This window comes from Crocodylus siamensis, chromosome 4 (assembly GCF_052110815.1).
Source record: "Crocodylus siamensis isolate JL-2025a chromosome 4, ASM5211081v1, whole genome shotgun sequence".
NCBI lineage: Eukaryota > Metazoa > Chordata > Crocodylia > Crocodylidae > Crocodylus > Crocodylus siamensis.
In genome coordinates, this window is record NC_143398.1 from 20738509 (window position 1) to 20758510 (window position 20002).

The 20002-nt window shown below is 44.6% G+C and overlaps 1 protein-coding gene across 6 annotated transcripts in view; it reads left to right on the forward strand.

Moving 5' to 3' along the window:
• The first annotated feature begins 561 nt into the window (after window positions 1–561).
• The window catches only part of MAGI2 (membrane associated guanylate kinase, WW and PDZ domain containing 2), a 1241136-nt gene continuing 1221695 nt past the window's right edge, over window positions 562–20002 (forward strand). For 5 of the 6 annotated variants that reach the window (XM_090041911.1, XM_090041915.1, XM_090041916.1 and 2 more), the window contains exon 1: window positions 562–927. In XM_090041911.1, the coding sequence (XP_089898037.1) occupies window positions 627–927 (301 nt within the window). In that variant the 5' untranslated portion in view covers window positions 562–626. The remainder of the gene's footprint in view (window positions 928–20002) is intronic. The other variant, XM_090041914.1, reaches the window with a different exon arrangement.

Sequence of the window (20002 nt, forward strand, 5' to 3'; positions counted from 1 at the left end):
ACCAGCGGTGTCGGCGGGGGCCAGCGGCGGCGGGGGACTGCCCACAGATGCCCCCAGTGGTGTCAATAGTGAGGGGCTGGGGGTGGCCTGTGGCACCAGCGGTGTCGGCGGGGGCCAGCGGCGGCGGGGGCCGCTCACACTCCCCGCTGACGCCTGGGCGGGGGCGGCTCGGGGCGCCCCGCCGATGCCCGCCAGCCCCACGAAGGCTTTTTCCGCCCGCAAGCTCGCTCAGCAAAAAGCGCTGGCAAGCGTGCGACGAAGAGAGGCCGGCTTGCCGCCCGCCGGGCAGGGCAGGGCCGGGCTGGGCGGCGGGTGCCGTCGCCGGGCGGGCGGGCGGCGCGGGCCCCGCGGGGGCGGCCCGGAGCCGCGGGGCAGCGGCGGTGTGCGCCTCCCCCCCGCCCGGCGCTCCCCGCCTTCCCCGCGCCTCGCCAGCCAGCCAGCCTCCCTCTCCGTCTTCACTACCGGGTCAGGCTGCAGCGCAGCGCCCGGGCATCCCTCCTCCTGCTCCGGCGGCGCCCCGCGGCCATGGGCAGCCGCTGAGCCGAGCGCCGGCCGGGCGGGCGGGCGGGAGGGAGGGAGGGAGGCTCAGCCCGCAGGGTCGCCCCTGCCCCGCGCCCCGCACTGCCATGTCCAAGGGCTTGAAGAAGAAAAGCCACTGGACGAGCCGCGTGCACGAGATCGTGCTGGGCAGGAGCGCCGAGGGGCGGCTGGGCTTCGAGCTGCGCGGCGGCGCCGAGAACGGGCAGTTCCCCTACCTGGGCGACGTGCGGCCGGGCCAGGTGGCCTACGAGGGCGGCAGCCGCCTGGTGCCCGAGGAGCTGCTGCTGGAGGTCAACGAGACCCCCGTGGCCGGGCTCACGCTGCGGGACGTGCTGGCCGTCATCAAGCACTGCAAGGACCCGCTGCGCCTCAAGTGTGTCAAGCAAGGTACGCGGGGCCGACGCGGGGACAAACTTCGGCTCGGCCGGCGGAGGGAGGGATGGGGGAGAGGATGCCGGAGCCCCCTGGGCTGCCTCCCCGCTGCGCGCACACACTCACACGCACACGCACACGCACACGCCCCAGCCGGCAAGTGCAGAGAAAGCCCTGCGTGTCGAAGCAAGGCATGGCAGCATTTCCCAGCCACAGCACTGTAGTGTTTCGATGCCAGCAGGCAAGGGGGTAAATGTGATGTCTTTTATTTAGACCGGCTCCAAGAGTTGGGAGAAGGTGTGTGTAGTGGGAGGGGGTTGGTGGGCCCGGGGTGCGCGGGTGTGGATGTAATGTAACCCCCCCCCATGTTCACATGAGAGTTGGCACAGGGAAGGCTCCTGCCGCTGGAGAAGCTCTCCTGGGCCGGCTTGAGGAGCGGAGCTTGGATGCTGACTCCAGACAGACCTCATGGTCGTCCCCGGAGAAGTTATCTTCTCCCCGGACAAAGTGCGACCGTTCGGGAGTTTGTGGCTGTTGTCTGAGGACAAAGCCTAAGAAAAGTTCGCAGGAGAAGAAGTTTGTCCTGCCACATGGCGAAGGGACTGCTTCCTTTGACTGATGGCAGGACAGCGGCGGTGCTTCCAGTGGCTGGCTAAACCCTGCTTGCAGAGGCGATGCGTGGACACGCCAGGCTCAGAATTTTTCTGTCCTGGGACAAACACAGGGCCCGGGACAAATGTAACGTCTGGTCCTAGCTTCTGTGTATTTTTAACATGGGGCATTTCAAATCTGTATTAATACTGGAAAGATGCCTCGTACTATGTCAAAAGTATTCTAACAGATATGCCTTTGGAGGCATTACTGATTGCGCCAGTGGATGCCTAGAGATTTCTCCAATATATCCAGCCTTATCCTTTTAATCAGTAGCTTATTTTTTAACAATGGTTTCCATGAAATCTTTGAGCTGTGAAAAGCTATGCAGATCCTCGGGCTCACTGAAGTGGCTCCTAAAGGCAATGGAAAGCCTCCTCATGCGAGTCAGGACCTCCTAGTATCTTCAAGTTACCTCCATGAACTCGCATCTCCAAACAGTTGACCTGCTCTGGGATTTGTTCATTGGTACATTACATTCGCACATGGGTTAGCTGAAGAATACAGCAAAGAATAGGTCACATTTTGATGGACAGACGTACAGTGATGTAATATTTTATGCAGTCAGTGAAGATCAGAATGGGAAAAGAGCTGAATCACTTCTCCCTTGTTAAAGTGCATATGGTCAGCTCTGGGCACCTGAATGCTGGCAAACCTGCCACATTGTTTCAGCTGCTAAATGTGACTTTGGTTTATCTTGACTGGTTTGTAGTGATTTCAGGAAGCAGGTGGGCGGGGGGGGGGGAAGTATTTCTCAATGATGCTAAGGGTCAAAAAGATAACAGTGTAAGTAAACACATTTTTGTTTTTTCCCTGACTGAAAATACTGTTGTCTCCTTCTTTACAGAATAGGAACAATTCTCTGTATTCATTTCAGTGTCCATTTGCTTTCAGTTAATTTTTCATAAGAGAATATGAAACAGTTTTCTGTCCTTAAAACTTTTTTGGTGGTTGAAATGGCCATAAGCGAACTACTAGTTTGTGTGCCATTTATAGCTGCCATTAATGACCTGGGGACATTAGTCAGGGCTCCAGTTTCTTGGGATACAGAAGCTGAGTTCTGGGTTCTAGACTGATTATGCTCATTGAGAGTTTCACTGCAGTCTGTCCATGTGCTACATTTAGGAGTGGCTCCTAAACACATGAGATGGATAACTTCATATGCTTTGAAGTTTCAACTGCCTACCCAGATCCTTGGTCTAAGAGTGACTTTCCAGTTGGAAATCTTTCTCCAAGGTCATTCCCTGTTCTATACTATCCTCTTTATCAGGCAGTTCTGCCAAACGGAGTGACTTGTATGTTTTGGCCTCTCTACTAAAAAGGTCCTTCTTGTCTATATTGTACCATGCAAGATTTGGTCTAATACCTGTAGTTCTTGGTTAAAGAGCATAAGCACTATATATTAAGATTGCTTTCAATTAAAAGATTACTTTTTCCAACAGTATTTTTCAATAGTATACTGAGAAAAAAAGATGGGCAATAATGTTCCTTATATATTTTTGTAATGTTGTTCTCTTTTAATTATAAAACACCTTTAGTGTGCTGGAACAAGGTTAATGAGACCATTATCATCATTTCTGCATAATTTATCAATGGTAACTCTCTAAATTTTTCACTGCACACAGTTAATTAAAATCGCATGACCTTGAATGGACCATGTGACTCTGGCTTCTCTTTCAGAGTAAGTGCTGTCTTAGAGTGAAATCAGAGTGAGGGATGTGAGGGTAGAGCTTCCTATTTATAATATAATACTTACGTGTCTTTGAGCATTTCTGTTGTTTGAAAGTTTTCATAATTCAGCAATCAAAATTCACTGTTGGATTACATCAATATGTGGCTTAATTCAGTTTGACAAGACGTAGCTTAACTGTTTTGGAATTACAGAAAGGCAGTAATACTGTACTGATTTACAGTGAACGACCTCTTCTTGCTACCCTGCTTTGAGCAGATGCTATCCCCCCTTTGAGTGGGGAGTAGAGGGAAGGGGCTGGACTAGATGACCTCCTCCGGTCCCTTCCAGTCTTGCTTTTCTGTGATTCTGTGTTGTGCTTTGTTACACCCAGTTCTGAAATATTAAAAAAGCCAAGCTTTTATCGCATTATGAGGTTCAATACTTTTGGTCCAAAAAGACCAAAGGAATTTTACTGCTATACAAGCTGGGAATCAAATGTTAACACAAAAAACATGGTCACATTCATTCACAGTTGCTACATATCATCAGCAGACCAGTCATGGGAAACCAGTGAGAAGTCATGGGATGTTATGTTGAATATAGAGGGGTGGTACTCAATCCATCAGGATTGTAATGTACCTCATTACTGTCTGGGCTTGGTACAGTAGAGATAACATAAGGAATATTTTGGTGTAATAGCTATCATCATGATTAATCCTATTAACAATCTGTACTGTAAGCATTTCTTGGAGGCTACTTTTTGTGGAAGCCCCTCCCACCACTATGGCTTTGATAGAAGAACCACAGCAATTCCATTAACAATATATTCAGTAAAATCCTGGCTTCACTTAAGTGAATGGCAAAACTCCCATTCATATCAGTAGGAAAAGAACAGGATATGATAGGATTAATGTCCCATAGATGTTTGAGATAATTTTCTTTCAGAGGAAGGACTTTGAATTGTAACAGAACTATTAATTCAATCTATTTGACTTGCTCTGAATTACAAACTTCTAACAGCTGGGTCAACTGGGTGTAGCTTTTGGCTGTGTACTCATGCTAACGGCCACCCACAGTTTACTCACCTGTAAGTGGGTACCGGCCTACTTGGCCTGGAGAGTCAAAGGTAGCTGGATGTCATGCTGGGCGCATCGTTTCCTTGCATGCCATTGGCTACTGAAACTGCCTTTGCCATGCTAGTCCAACAGGTGACTCTTTGATGTTGATTGTAGAGTGACTGTCACATGTGGAATAATCCTAGTATTTTACAAGAAAATAAGAAACACTGCTTCTTGAACTTGACTGTGTATGTATATGAAGTGTGGCCTTGCTAATGCATTATTCCTAGGCACATAGATGCAATTTAAAATACCATATTTATTTGAATACAAGATGAATTCCCCCCCCACCCTTGTCTTACATTTGCATACAAGGAAACTACATTAAATGTATCGTTTATCCCTCAACTGTGTCTAAAAGCATCATGTGCTCAGTAATGGAAACCAGCTCTGAAGTTGATTACATGCAGCCAACACTGAGCATGACTGTAAAGTACATGGCCCATATTGGGCAAACATGCTGAGGGAACATACCACAAGGATTTATTTTACAAAAATATGCATTTCTATATATATAAATAAATACACGCACAGAAACTCACTCACAAGACATAAACACTGATTTCAAAAAATATCTGTTTAACCTGTTGTAATTACAACGGTAAAAAGATTAATTGATACAGCAACCCCCAGTAGCTAGGCTCCATGGCACAGCCATTTGCAGCCTCCTTGCTGCCTGCTGGGCTCCATGGTGCCTGCCCAGAGCCCTGGCTCCTCATGACAGGCTCCTCTACAGAGCCTAGCTGTTGGTACTAGTCTCTCCTCCCCTTCTCCTCGCTCCTCCCTCCCTCCCGCCTGCGCTGCCACCTTCCAGTTCCTGCTGGGGCACTGTGTGGCTTTGCTTCCCTTCTGGACTGCACCCTGCCTCATGCTAAATTATAACAATAGGCTATAACCAGTTATCACTGGGCTTATCAGTTAAATGATTCATTTGTTAAACCTGGGGTTTTATTAAATGAGTACATTTGGTGCTTAATACAGGCATGAATTTTTTTATCTTCCATTTTGCTCCTGAACTATCATATTGATTGTTAAAATACAGCTTAAAATCTAGTTGTAGTCAGGACTTAATCACCTGCATAAAGTTAAGTAAGTATGTGTTAAAGGGCATGTGTAGATGAAACAGGGGCCCTAAACTGAAGCGGTGGGTTTTAATAAACACTGCTTCAACTTAGGGCTGATCAAACCCCCATGCTGTGCACGCACCCTGCTGACTTACCTGCCTCTCCAGTGGGGAGGGGAGTGTGAGCTGCCAGTAGGTGGAGTGGTCCCTGGGCTGTGGCGGGGGACGAGGAGGGTTGGTGCTCTCCTCCGTGGCAGTGGTGCCCCCCCCCCCACAGGTGGCACTCACCTGCAGGCATCCAGCTTGGGAGATCCCAAGGGGCATCACAGCTGCAGAGGGAAGCACCAGGCCCCCACACAGCTCAGGCAGGCAGGCAGGCTCCAAGGGGGTAGGAAAAAAAAGATCAGACTTGTTGCTTTTCTTGGGTGGAGCTGCTTTCCCGGGCTGCTGCCAGGCTGCCTGGAGGCCTTCCTGCAGAGCCGTGGAGCTGCACGGAGCCCACTGCTTTGCTCCACGGCTGTAGGGCAGCATACTAAAACTCCTCGAAGGAGTTGTAATTCGCTGTGGCCCCAGTCATTTAAGGTGCATTACGGCACCGAATTTCCTACAGCAGCTAGAATTAATATGCAATATGATGCCAAGGCGTGTAAACGCCAACATCATTAAAGTGGTGCAAAAGCATCGTGCACACATACCTCTGATTTCATCTACACAGGGCCAAAATGCTTTGCTTATGAGGGATGGACTTAAGTATGTTTTGAATACTTTCCTGAATCACGGCCTTAGTTGTTAAAAGTTATTATTTGTAATAGGAAAGGTCAGATTTTTTTTTTTTAATGTCTGTGTCTGCTGTATTAAGTGAGACCAAAGATCCACCTGGTTCTTGCTAACCTTGAGAGTGCCAAGCCCCAGACCTGTGCTGGCTCTGCAAGACCCTCTTATTCGCGTTCTGGCTGCACTTTTCCCTACATCTTTTATTTTATGTGCACCCCATCCATGGCCCCACAAAGTGCCAGCTTATCCTCCTCATGGTTGTGGTCAGGGTATCTTATCTAACAGACCAGGAAGGAGGTGCTAGCAGGGGGGAACATGGGTGACTGTGGGACTGCCTTGTTTTCCCTTGTCTGTGCACACCTCTGGACAGAGTTTCACTGGACAATAGTCCACAGTCTCCTTAGATATGTTTAAGGAGCAGTGTCTGCCAGCTGGAGTTCTCTGCTCCCTTGACATCATAGTTATTAACCTGCAACCTGCACTCCTGCTCTTCCTTCATCATCCCTTATACCAAGAATGTAACTGTTATACATTTAGTAACTTCCCTTTAACCACTAAGTGGAAGTTGTTGTTCGTGGGGGACCTAGGCCCACTATCACCGTGTAACAAATAGACCTATCTCTAACACCGGGAAGTAACAGGTACTTTAGAGAAGGGATTTCAAACTCACCCAGGCCTGAGGCCAGATTCAGATCAGTGGGATCCTTGTGGGCTTGATTGAGCCTGAGGTATGGGGCCAGCTTCTGTGGCCACCACAGCAGTGGCAGCTGTGGCAAAGGATATAGCAGAGGTGGGTTCTGAGGTGGTGGAAATGCATCCAGAGGTAGCAGTGGGTCTGAGATCAGGGGTGTGCTGGTGACAGGAGGCAATAGCATAACTAATTTGATTGAGCAGAGCACCAGTTCTGGGCACCTTCTTTGAGGGGGCTCCTGCATTGCACCTTCTCCATCCCAGGAATCATTTTTATGGCAGGAATAGCCCCATGCTGCCTGGCCATAGGAGCCAGGCAGGCACAGCTACTTCCCCAGTGATGTAAGGGGTAGGGAGCAGGGGACAAGCGGGATTGCATCTCCCCCAGGAGAGGGAGTCTTTGTCATGGCAGTTTCAGCCCTGGGCCCTGTAGCATATGTGGGCAGGGATGGGGAGTGAACAGAGCATTGAGGGCGGCTTCCAGGAACCCACACTGGGGCTGGTGCAGCTGGTATGCAGTGAGTTTGATCCCCAGAGGAAGCAGCCCAAGTCCATCTTATTACAGCAGCAGCCTGAGTGCAGAGAGCAGGGCCAGGTAAAACTCTCTCCCCTCACTGCTCTCTGGTGGTCTGCATGCTTCCCTCCCCACAGCCCGCCCCAGCCACTGAAGGAGCTCACCATGCTGCTGGCACAAGGGATCTGGCTTCAGCAGGAGTCCTTGGGTGCAAGGTGTCTGGGGGTTCAGCAGGGGCAGAGAGTTTGAGGGGAAGCCATGGTGGTGAGCCATGCCACTGCTGGCCAGTGGGGCTGAAGGGTCTTGAATTCTGTGGCAGATCATGATCCCCAACTTCCAGTAGCCTGGCAGGCTGGGTAGAGAGGTTTCGTGAGCTGGGTCCAGCCTCCAGGTCGTATTGTTTTCCGAGCCTCATTCCCTGCTTTAGAGGAAGAATTAAAAAAAAAGGGCATGTGTGTAGAATCATCTATACCTCGTCAGATCCTCCCAGTTACCAGCAGCCATAGAAGGCAGGGTAGAGATGCACCTGCCTGACTTCAGATTAACATGGCTAACCACCTCTCTCTGCCCAGGGACAAGAGCAGGGGCAGATTGGAGCGGGGGGCAGGGGGGAGGGAGGAGGGAGTGCACCTGCCTTTTATTTTTGCTCTACCCAAACTTTAAAACAAGCTGCTTAGAAGAGGCAGTGGCATTTCTGTTCAGGCAGTGCTGAAAGACTCAATTGACTTCACAACTCATTATCATCTCCCTAGTTCCTGCTGGTCTTTCTCCACTCCACAGATATTAACAAACCTCTCTTCTTTTTAATGATTTTGATATTCCACTATTCAAACGATTCTTTCTTCTGCAATTTTGTTGGCGGTTAGCCATTCTGAGTAATGTCTCTCTTCTGTTTCACAATCCTGCAGACTGTTTTCAGGTCGAGCTAAAAACCGTAACTCAGGTGTGGTAGTATTAACTCAGGTGTAGATGTTACTGACAGTGAAGAACTGGAGGCACTGTCAAGATGCTCAAGAGGGCTAGATTTTGCTTTATGAATTTGAATAAGAGATGTGCATTTAACTATAATTTATGGATTTGAATAGATTGTTAGGGGCTGGAAGGGACCTTGCATAATCATTGGATCCAGCCCCCCCAGTCTAGGCATGAAGACAACTAGGGTCAAGTGACCCCAGCGAGGTGACTGTCCAGTCTCCTCTTGAAAACCTCCAGGGTAAGTGACTGCACCACCTCTGGAGGGAGTTTATTCCACAATCTGGACACCCTGACTGAAGGAGTTTTTCCCGGTATTAAGCCTGAAGCAGCCTTCCAGGAGTTTGCATACATTGGTCCCGGTCTTCCCCAGGGGTGCCCTAGTGAAGAGCGGTTCATCGAACTCCTGATGCAGTCCTCTGATACAGTGGTAAGCTGCTATGACAGCAATAACGACTACAGGAGTAATGACAAACTCTTTTGATTGATTTTGCCTCGTTTGTTGCATTTGTTGTTTTTAAACTTTTATATATAATCTAGCAAATTAATGCACATTCCAATAGTTATATTTGATTGCACTTTGATCTTAAACTGGGGATTGTAGCGTAATTAGTATATTAATAAAGCTTCTAGTTTCTCTTTAACTAGAGAAGAATATGTGGCACGTTATAGGTGGTGATATGCTACACTCTCCTCCCACCTATCCTCTTTCCCCTTCTTTTTCAAAATCCTAGGTTTACCCATGGGCAGCAGTCACAGGTTTAGGGATAGCCTGAACCTGAGGTTACATCTCTGACTAGTGTTTAAGAACCCATAACAGACTTCTCTATAAAACCATTAGCAGTAGTTTTCTGAACTTCCAAAACAAAATCTTCTGTATGTTGTGTTGCACGTAGATCTTCCACTTTAATATTTAATATTTTCTTGGACTATTTTTTCCCCCTGTTATTCTATTATTCTTTCAGTTTGGTAATCTGAAGAGTTTTTAAAATTAATTCTTTGGCTATTTCAACATTTAAGAAAGAGTGTTTTTATAATCATGGAATTATTGTGTGAATACACTTTAACCTTGACGTAATTTCTTCCTGTATATCCATGTGTATTGCCTTTTTAAATATGACAACTGAAATCCAATTTCCGTTCATACATAAAAAGTAATATTTTTATGTGACCCACTAATTAAATTGATTTTCTCTTTCATTTTGCTGGTAAAGTAACAGGTCTGTATCTTTAGCAGAAAACATGAATGTTTCTGTGCATTGCTGTTGAACTAGCATGTACTGTGTCAATAATGCACATATATATTCTCTGGAAAAAAATATGGTACGTTAAGATTTTTACTAGGTTTGAAAAAAAAAGATTCATTATACATTGGAAAGTGATACTTCAAAACTATTAGTCTGGTCTTTTTTAAAATTATGATGTTGTTGACCTAAGCAAATGCTGGCAGTTAAATTCATTTTCTTTTGTTCTTATCCCTTATGCCATCCTTTCACCTCAGTTCAAAATCTATCAACGCTCCTGGTTCCTATGGGTGATATTTTGACAACTACTTCCTCTGCAGGAACTGATCCTGCTGCATGCCAGGAACTCTATGTAGAAATGCAGCATGTGCACATAAGTGGAACACTTTTCTCTGCTTCTCAGTGGTCTTAGAGTGTCATTTAATATAAGCCCATGATTTTCATGTCAGTGGGTCATTTCCACAGAAAAAATAAAAAATGATACTGCTCTTTGCTTGTTATATTACAGCCTGCTAAGTTCTGCTCTCAGTTATGCTGGTGAAACTGTCACTCCTATTGATGTCAAATGAAATTATGCTAGTGTAAGTGAAAGCATATTTGGGCTTGACTTATTTCAGATACTGTATAACTTCTAACTCTTATTTCAGTAGCTCTTAGAGAGCTGCCAATTCCCAGTTTTAGCTCCAGTGTCCCTGAGTCTCTTCTGTCCATCATTTGGCTCCCTCCATAAGGACAGCTCATTCATGAGATGACTAATCTAGTTTCTTGTATGCACCATAGGAAAGTGGGTCTTCAGGAGGAGGCATGTCTTTGTGGCTCAGCAAAAGGGTGCAATGGAAGAAAGCACAGGTGTTGGCTGTAATAGAAACTGAGACATCGGGTGCATCCAGACAAGTACGCATCTGTGTTTCGTCAGGGACAAATAGCAGTGGCACATAGTTGTTCCACTACTGCATGTCCCTGGGGAATGCCTGTGCATGTGTGCTCTGGTGTGTGGTAAGTTGACCTGGCTGGGGTAAGGGAGGCTGGGGCCAGCACCTAGGCTGGCACTAGCAGCCTTACTTTGGGTCCTGGTGGCCTCCTGGGGCTCCAGCAGCGGTGATCTGGCAGCAGAGAGCCTGTCCAGCAGCTGGAGCGTGGCTCTGGCTGGCTAGGCTGTGGTTTTGAGCAGCGCATGCTGCTGCCATGTGTGCCACTTTTTTTTTTTCTAATGCTGTTTTTTATTGACACTGTTATCTCCTGGTGACAACCCTCCCCCACCCCCCTCTACAAATTAGCAGCACAGCCAATGTCTGCATGTGCAGTGTGTGCGGTGTGTGCAGTGTGTGGGGGCGTGTGCGGTGTACAACAGCACAGACATGTAGGCAAGCACTTCGTATCTCATAGGCGTGCTTGTCTGGATGCACCCTTTGGGTTCTGATTCTTTTCCATGGTAGTATGATCTGATGAAAGCTGAGGGGATCGCTTTTTATTGCAAGAGGCCTCAGGGCAATGACTTGGGAAATGACTTGGAACAGCCAGTACTTTCTGTTTATACTTAATGCTTTGAGCAGGGAAAAAAATCCCTCTCCTCACACTTCTCAGAAGAAGCTACTTGAGAAGAACCAGGGAACTTAATCTTTGTTTAAGTACTTTGCTCAGGATGAGATTGCTGACGTGCAGACTTGGCAAGACGTCTTGTTTAGAGCTCAAGGGACATGATTCTCGTTTCACTTCTAACTAAGGTGGGGAAAGCACAATTAAGTCTGATGGTTTAATGTTGGTGAAAATTTAGTGTAAAGGAGAAACGACTCTATGAAGATTGTTTCATATGTGTGTGTGTACAGGGCTTCGTTCTATTCAAAATTAGGACTCTAACTTGCCGTTGAAATTACTTAAAATTGCTAAACACCACAAATAATGAGTTAAGTCATGTCTTAACAATTGGTGTGTCTTTTATTTTTCAGTTAATGAGTAAGGTCCTTTTAAGAGTAGAGTAGGGTACATGACTAGAATATGCTTGGAGCAGACTGGGGAGCAGTGAATGGGAGAGCCCAGCTACGTGTTCAGTGAGTGGAAGATGCCGCTTTGTTCTTGGAATATCTGGTCGTGGACTCTCTGTGAGCTCCCTTTCCAGTCCAGAGCACCGGCTAGGCAAGTTTGGATGCATTTATTTAAGGCACTTATGTGTCATCCATAGACCACCAGAGCAATATATTTACCCTCGTATAACCTGTGTGAAATTCTGCCAATCCCATTTTAAATGTAGGGAACAGGGGCTAGGGTAGACTAAAGGCCAGATTTTAAAAGTATTCAAGCTTTTAAGGATGCAGATAGGTACCTACTGGGATTTTTATTGATTTGGACAGGATGCCAATGCCAACATGCCTACCTGTGTCTGTAGGTTACTGGATACTTTAAAAATCTGGCCATAAATAACTTAATCTACATTTACACAGTGGCAAAGTAGGAAACTGAACCTTGGTCTCTATATTCAGCCCCCTACCCACAGTACCATCCTTTTCCCACCTTGCCTACATGTGGATCATTCTGTTGTAAAGATATGGCATCCATCTATTCAGACTAGTTTGATTATTGGCCCAACTTTGTCTTGATACAACTCTACAGACTTCAGTGGAGCTTCCTCTGCTAATAGTAGTTTGGCCTTTTATTTCCAGTATAACCACCTCTACAGCTCAAGCATTTCAGTTTTCCCTGTCATACAAGTGCCTCCTATAAAGCAGTATAACTGTATGGCAAGATATTCATACAATTGCCATACTATGTATAAAAGCCACTTTAATTGAAACACCACAAAAGGAGTATGGAATAGCAGGTAGAAGCAACTGAAAAGGAAGAGGGCGAAGGGCTTTCAACCAGAAAGGAGTCTGATCCAGCAGTTGCTAACTAGGCACAACTCGTAATACTAAATGATAATCTTTTAAACAGTACTTTTATCTTAATTTCCTTATGAAATTAGCATAAAATTCTTGTTATTGGACAAAATATTTAAACCTCAAATCTGTAATTTGGAACCTTCACTAGAAGCTTGTTTGACATAAGGATGTTGTTTGTATAAATCTGCCATGCATTTATTTTTAACAATGTGTAAATGAATTACAAATGCTTTCTTTCTGAACTATAGCTCAGCACTACATGCAGATTGCTTGGACCCAAACAACAGTTTTATCAAAAAGAGTGTTGCTGCCAAAGTAACACTCCAAAATACCTTTTCATTCTTGGCCAGATTCTGGTTAATCCTGCAGTACACGAGTCGTACTTTTACTTTCACTCTGTTGGCCTCAGATATGTTCTTTCTGATGTCTCAGAGTTCTCTGATTATTTCCATGATGGTTGAGCACAAGGGAAATGAAATAAGATGGTGAAAAAAAATAGAAAGTAAAGCAAGAAAGTATAAATAAAATCCTAGCAAAATAAAATGAAGGGATTGTTCTATTATGCTGATACCGGCCTTTCTACTTCAGGTATCACAGAGATTGCCAGGTCCAAGCAAGTTCTGGTACGATACAGCTCTCGGGAGAGGGCCAACACAAGGAGGGTGCACTTGTTAAGTCTCTCTTATATCTGCAAATATTGTTTAAGTGATGTGCAGATCATGTGCTAGTTCTCTTTCCGTTTCCCACATTTCTTTCCTTTTTATTGCAGTTGTCTAACAAGACGTGTGTTCTTAAGTGGCCAATTTTTTGACCTAAGTCTCCGCTAAAGTAGGAGGGAATACTCCATGTTTTGACAAATGGTCTCAGGGAAAACATGCACGGGTAATGTGAATGTGACTCACCCTTGACAGTGCTTCTCTAAATAAATGCTTACCAGTTTGCTCTTTTTTGGCCCCAGCATGCTAGAACTTTGTTTGCCTTAGTTTCCATTGCTGTAAGTAGCTTGTAGCATTTAATTGCATTTGCATTTGCTTCTTTGGTATAGGCACACATATAGGCACCAGCTCTTCACCGAAATGAGACCTCACATCCCATCTGTCCTATGCTCCCATGACTATGCTGACCTTCAGACTTCTCAGGAGCTTAAACACGCCCTTTCCCAGAGCTTCAATCACTTGTGCTCTGGATTTATAGTGAGCTCTTCAGGGCTCTCTGAGAGTGAAGCAGACAGACACAAAACAATTTCCTAGCACAAGACACATACAGCAAATATCTATGCATATTTTCTTGCTTCATTTTCTTTATTATGCTTGAGTATTCTTTTAACTTAGGTCAGAAGGCTCCAAGGATTCCAGATCCTCCCATCTACAGACGGCCTGCTCTACAAATCATGGGGTCTTCTCAGCCAGCTTCTTTCTTTCATAGTTGGTCTCACAGGCTAGGGACAGACGTTACACATAAACCGGTTTAAGTGATCAGAAACTGGTTTAAACCTGTAACAGAACAGATGTTCGGTGCACATAAACTGGTTTGAAAATGTCTGAAACCAGTTTGAGATAAACTTGGTTGAATGTAGTATTAGACTTAATTGATTTGGCTCAAACTGGTTTCTGCAATGTCTGTCCCAGACCCCTTGCTGGTTTAAGATCAACCAGACACCTCCAACATCCCGGCATGCTTTCTGGCCTGGGTGGGCTCTCTGTCAAACAGCAGGGCTACTCTCGTCTTCCCTTCTCCCCCTGCTCCCTAGCTGGAGGTCCAGCACAGAGTGCAGGCTGGTCCCCCATTTCCCTTCACCATCCCCTGCTAAGCAGAAATTCCCCCCTCCCATCTGCCTTGTGGAGAGGTGTCTGTGTATTAGCTAGCAGACCACATGCTGGCTACAGTCATGCTGAATCAATGGGTAGAATCAACAGGTAGCTGATAATGTCCCTCTGTTGTTTTCTTAATGGGGTGATAAACACTGTGTTAGGGGGTGATAAACACTGTGATCAAGTCCCTGCTGGGCTAACCAAAGCATCTTGCCAGGGTCTGGCCACCCCCGGGTCAGTTTTGCGGAAGGGAAAGGGGGGCTGCTCTAGCGCCCCCCAGCCACAATTAACAGGATCTCTCTCTTCTCACTTGCTCAAGCTGCTTGAGTGTTTCAGGCACTGTTGGTTTTTAAGTCCCCACCTGATCTCTTTGTTCTGTTTGGGGATTTTTCTACTTTTCAGACTCTAGGCCTTGGCAGAGGAGTTCCAGAAAACATGTTTTCACCTTGGATATAGGTATAGCATTGTCCCAAAATGTTGCTGGTTTTTTTCAAATAGCAGTCATGAGGATTTAACAGTCCTCTGTTATCCCCAGTCTGGGGATTGTGGCACAGACCTGACAGCATATAGCTGACTCCACAACCGTTCCCACAGCAATTTCATAAAATCAATCAGAAGTCATAAATTACAAAGATTCCTCAAATTGTCACAGTGGGATGAGAATTTTCCACTGGCTGTCTGTAAGTCAGGAAACTGATAAACAAGATGGTTATTTCTCTGGCCTCAGCAGTCTAAACTAGTCAGTTTTTTTCTTGTTTCTGAACAGAGCTCACAAATACATAAAAAGAGTAGCTCAGCACCTTCAGTCTGATAACAAAGGAGGCAAACTATATTTTTCTGATCTGAATAGAGGTACTTTGCTTTAATTTATTAGATAACTGGAAAAATGATAACAGGTATGGCCAGATTCTTCATTCCAAAAAAGCATCATGTTAAATTATGTAGCTGTGTTAAAGTTAATTAAGCCATGTTGGTATAAAATTGGTATTATAGGTGCCTATAGACTAGCTGGGAGGTTGCTCTGATGCGCTGTAATTACAGACTAATTGAGTCCGCTGGAACGTGGTAATTACCGCGCTCCAGTCAGCCTCCACATCTCGTGTATCAGCATCCCCACATTTCTAAATGGCAGTGGGGGTGCTTTAGATAAAGCTTTAGATAAAGCACCCCCACCACCATTTTGAAGTGTGGGGACACTGATACATGAGATGCTCTGGGTGCTGTAATTAGAGTGGCTCTCAGAGACACTCTAATTTAAATGCCTCCCGCTGCTCCTGGAGAACATGTAAAAACACCCATAGATTGGAAATTCTGGTGTAATATATAAGAATTAGTAGAAAAGTTACCAGTTGCCTTTCATATACCCTATTATTTATATCACACTCATAATCTCTTAATCTGAGCACCTAATTGTTGTTGATTGGATTAAACAGCAGAGTATCCTTAAGTAAATTACACATTTTTTCAGTGCGTTTTTTCGCAAAAGAAAATCCCTCTAGCTTTGTGGAATGTGGGGAAGCATTAGGAAACATTCTTTACATTTTTTGGAAATTGGTTGAAAAATGGATTTCCTAAAATAATTAATCTGCACATTTCCTTGTAATAAAAACATTTCTGTTTCTTGGGTACAGAACTGTTTATGAAACTCATCTCTCTTCCTTCTGCATAAACTGAGGAGCAAATGAAGAAACAAAACAAAACAAGTGGAGCCTCTTTTCATCAGATATAAGTTTCTATAATACAGAGATTTTTGTTTTGTCCTCTTTTGCACTCAGACTGCTGTTTGAGGAGGAGGTAGGCTATATAGACCTTATCTTGAATATATCAAAGCATATGAACACATCTTACGCTCATTAAGCCAGAGGATGTTAATTGGGTTACCACTTTTGACCAGGGCATAGCTGCATCCACCTACATCAGCTGAATGTAAAAACATTTTTTTACATACTATGATTATATTCTATTTATAGCATATCAGTGTACATGAAACTCATACCTCACTTATTTAACATTGCTAAGTTAGTACCCTTGTTTAGATAAGAATCAGTTAATTTTCTTCCTTTGTCATTATACTTTTATAGGGCTACCTAGTAGCATCTTTTGTTTTAGAGCATAACAGGTCTGTACCTTATACCCCCAAACAATTTAAGTTCAATCCTTGTGGAGTGAAACAAAAAATAGTTGTCTAATACATCACAGAAGATTAGGACAGGAAGTGAACAACACTTTACCCATTTCAACTGTCAGTGGGGTGTTGGGCATAGTGCATTATCCAAATAATGACCTGCAAGCTTCTACGTTATCCTCTTGCTAATCCTCCTTAAAACTCACCGCTGCCATAATGCCAACAATGCACTTGACAGTGTTGGCACACTGGTGTTCTTTGACTGCTGTGTTATATTAACTATAATCATTTTACTAACACCTTTCCTTCCTCTTTGTACTCATTTGCTGCATTCATGTGCTGTCCCTCATTATGCACAAGGATTGCCTTTACATAGCAGATACTGCCTTCTTACTACTTTTTTATTTTACAGCTAGCATAACAGTTCCTTTTTAGTCTCTAGATCTTAAGGCAATATAAAATCACAACAGAAAAAGAGTACCATATAGACCCTGACACAGTTTTTTAAAGAAACATGTTTTTAAACATGGGACGTTCTGTATTACTTTAGCCTTATGTACCCTGTCAAATTGTGTAGCTAACTCATGTGAAGTGTGGATTACTGGGGAGGAACTGTTATGTAGACAGAATTTTGGCATTAAATTATCAAGGCAAAAAAACCCCCAACTAAGTCCTTTCTAAACAGTAGCTTCCACCACTGCTACCAGAAGCTATGCATATTACTACTGAAGGTGCAGCCTGTTTGAATAAACCTTCTCTATAATGTATCTAAATATGTATTTCCTGAAAGGTTCAGTTTTTCCTCTGTCTTTTTTATCTACTTCATTGACTTGTGAAAAGGTATTTTCCTTCTCTAAACTTTTAAAATGTAGAGAGGGAAATTGTAGGAATGTCTGATAAGCCAATACAAAGAGTTTTTACAACAGTCACTCTGTTCTGGTTATCTTCCAGTAAAAATCATGTAAAAGATTTAGGGAAAGTATATAACATAGCAATGGAGACTTTGTTGTGAAAATAAAGGGAAGTCTAGCTATTTTTTTTTCTTAAGATTTCAGTGATGTCTCGTGGATTTGGATTTACATTTAAGTTTTGCCTTTTTTCCTGGAGCACCAAAGTACTGAAATAGCTTTCATTCAATCAGAGCAACATACCCCCCACACCCTTTTTTTTTAATTCTGCCTTTCAATATCTGTTGGGGATACTGGAGACTTCTGTGTTCCAGAAATCTACTTTGGACTTAATGAAGCATAATAACTGTTCTTTTTGGGAGGGGGGATGGAGTAGGGGTGAATGGTAGCAGTATTTATGGGTATGAATATAAGAGTTTGAGGAAAAAAGGAACTTTCATGTGCTCATACTCAAAGAAACAAAGACCCTCCTGCCTGTGAGCAAAACAATATCAGGCTGTGCTGTTTTTGTAGGTTATCTTGCAGGTCAAGTAGCTTGGCCTACTCAGGAGTCAGATGAAGACAACCAAACACCTAATTATTGTAGGAACTGTTAGTGGTAAGCAGCAGGTGGCATTCTTGCTTCTGAATCTATTCTGTGTTATTGCCAGCAGGATGCTTTGGGTCGTGGTACTAGGGAAGGTGTTTTGCAGTGATATAAAAAGAGGTCTTCACATTTGTCTTTGTAGCTGCTCCTAATGTACTTTTTGAGTATAAGCACCTTATAATATTTGAACACCTTTCCTATTCTGAAAATCCTACACAAGGTGAAGTCTTCTACTTCCGTAGAATATTAACCTTTGTGTCATGGCCAAATTCCATTCCATGTCAATCCAGGCAATCAGTCTGTGCCTCACTAACACTCCCTGGAGTTTCATATGGTCTTCTTCACTTCCTTACCTAATGTCGTCTTTGTTGTTCCTAAGAGGTGGTAATAAACTACGTTTTTTCACAACAGAAGGGACTGCATTTTGATCGTGGATAATTGCTTGAGGTTGAGGTATGTTGTCTGGGTATCACAGTGGTAGGCAACCCCTGGCATGGGTGCCCGAGTGTGGCACTCGAAGGCATTTTGCTTAGCACGCTTGCCTCTGGGTGGATGGCAGGGAAGGGGCCAGGGCTACACAGCAACAACAAGGATTTGGCCACTTTTGGCTCCCTCGCCATCTGCTCCTGGCACACCAAAGTCTTACAAGTTGAAGTTGCAGGTGTTCTTGGCAGTCTGCCCAAAAATGTTGCTGACTCCTTGTGTATCATTTTAAACCTGTTAAGCTTTCTGAGATACAAGTACCTGTCTAATTGCCCACTGTTATCATTAGAATTATTATCAGACTTCTGCAGTGTATTTGTTTATTCTCTTTCATTTCTTCAAATAAATGGCATCATGTCTGAGAGCATTCATATTATCAGTGAATTGCAGTAACATTTAGAAACCCTTAGTGAAATCAGGTCCACTTGCACTGGTCACTTAAAATATATGTAATGTGGGACAGTCTTTGGCCTGAAGAATTTAAATTACTATGGGGCCTGTGCTGCATGAGGTGCCCGTACCAGGCTGACTCTGCACACTGGCTCCAGTGCATGGGGACGGTCTGTGGACTTAATCCAGACTGGCCCCGATGCCAGCACCCAGTGCCAATCCAATGCAAATGCCACATGCAGCATGCACCCTGGAATTGACTCCTGGTGCCCTGTGCAGCACTTGGGGTGCTTAGTCCATCCCTGCTTCCTTCATGCAGCATGTGCCAGACTGAATCCATATGCTACATGCAAAACACAGGGCTGGGGCTGGCATATGCTGCCTGTGGCACACAGGGTCAGTTTGAGACTCATGGGCTGAGTCATAAGGGCTCCACAAGCTGGATCTAGCCCATGGGCCATATTGTTGACACCCGCAGTGCAAATAAACAAGACAGACATGTGGTGGAAGGGGAAAAATGGCTTGGCAGTGACAGAGCCAAGAGGAGGACCCTGTCTCTGGACTCCTACACACTGTTTCCCTTTTGTAAATAAAATCAGCAGGGGTATAACTAGCAATTTTGGTGCCCTGGGCAAAGATACAGTCAAGTGCAAGGGAGTCGGGATGTTGAATGCTGAGTGATGCTGCTGGCATCCCCTTAAATCAGGGCCTGGAGCTAGTGCCCTACTTGCCCCCCACCCTGCTTATATGGTTGAGAATTACTTTAAATCTGATTTGGATTTATGTTCAGACTCTTTCCTTGGTCCCTAAGGGCTGAGGACCAAATTGTGCTCTTGTTCAAAGGAGGTTCCCTCCACAGGAATAAACCTATGGTTGGGCCTTGAATCTCTGAAGAAAAGGCTGCATTTCTGAGGTCACCAGGAATCTTACTAACTGCCAAATAAAGATTTTTATAGATGATGAATTTTAATCTTTCCCATTCAGTGATAAATTCCAGGTATAATTCACTTCCCTTGTAAACCAAAAGCTTTGTCAATAACAAATCAGGATCCTCATGCAAGGACTTGTAGAGCATAGTGTGTGCTCTAGAATTTCTTTTCTCATATAAATTGCAATATATAGAAATATATTGTTGACTGTAAAGTATAGGAGTCCAAGGTAATGTAAACATATAGTTTAATGAGATTGTTTGTGTTTGTTTTTAGTGTTGAAT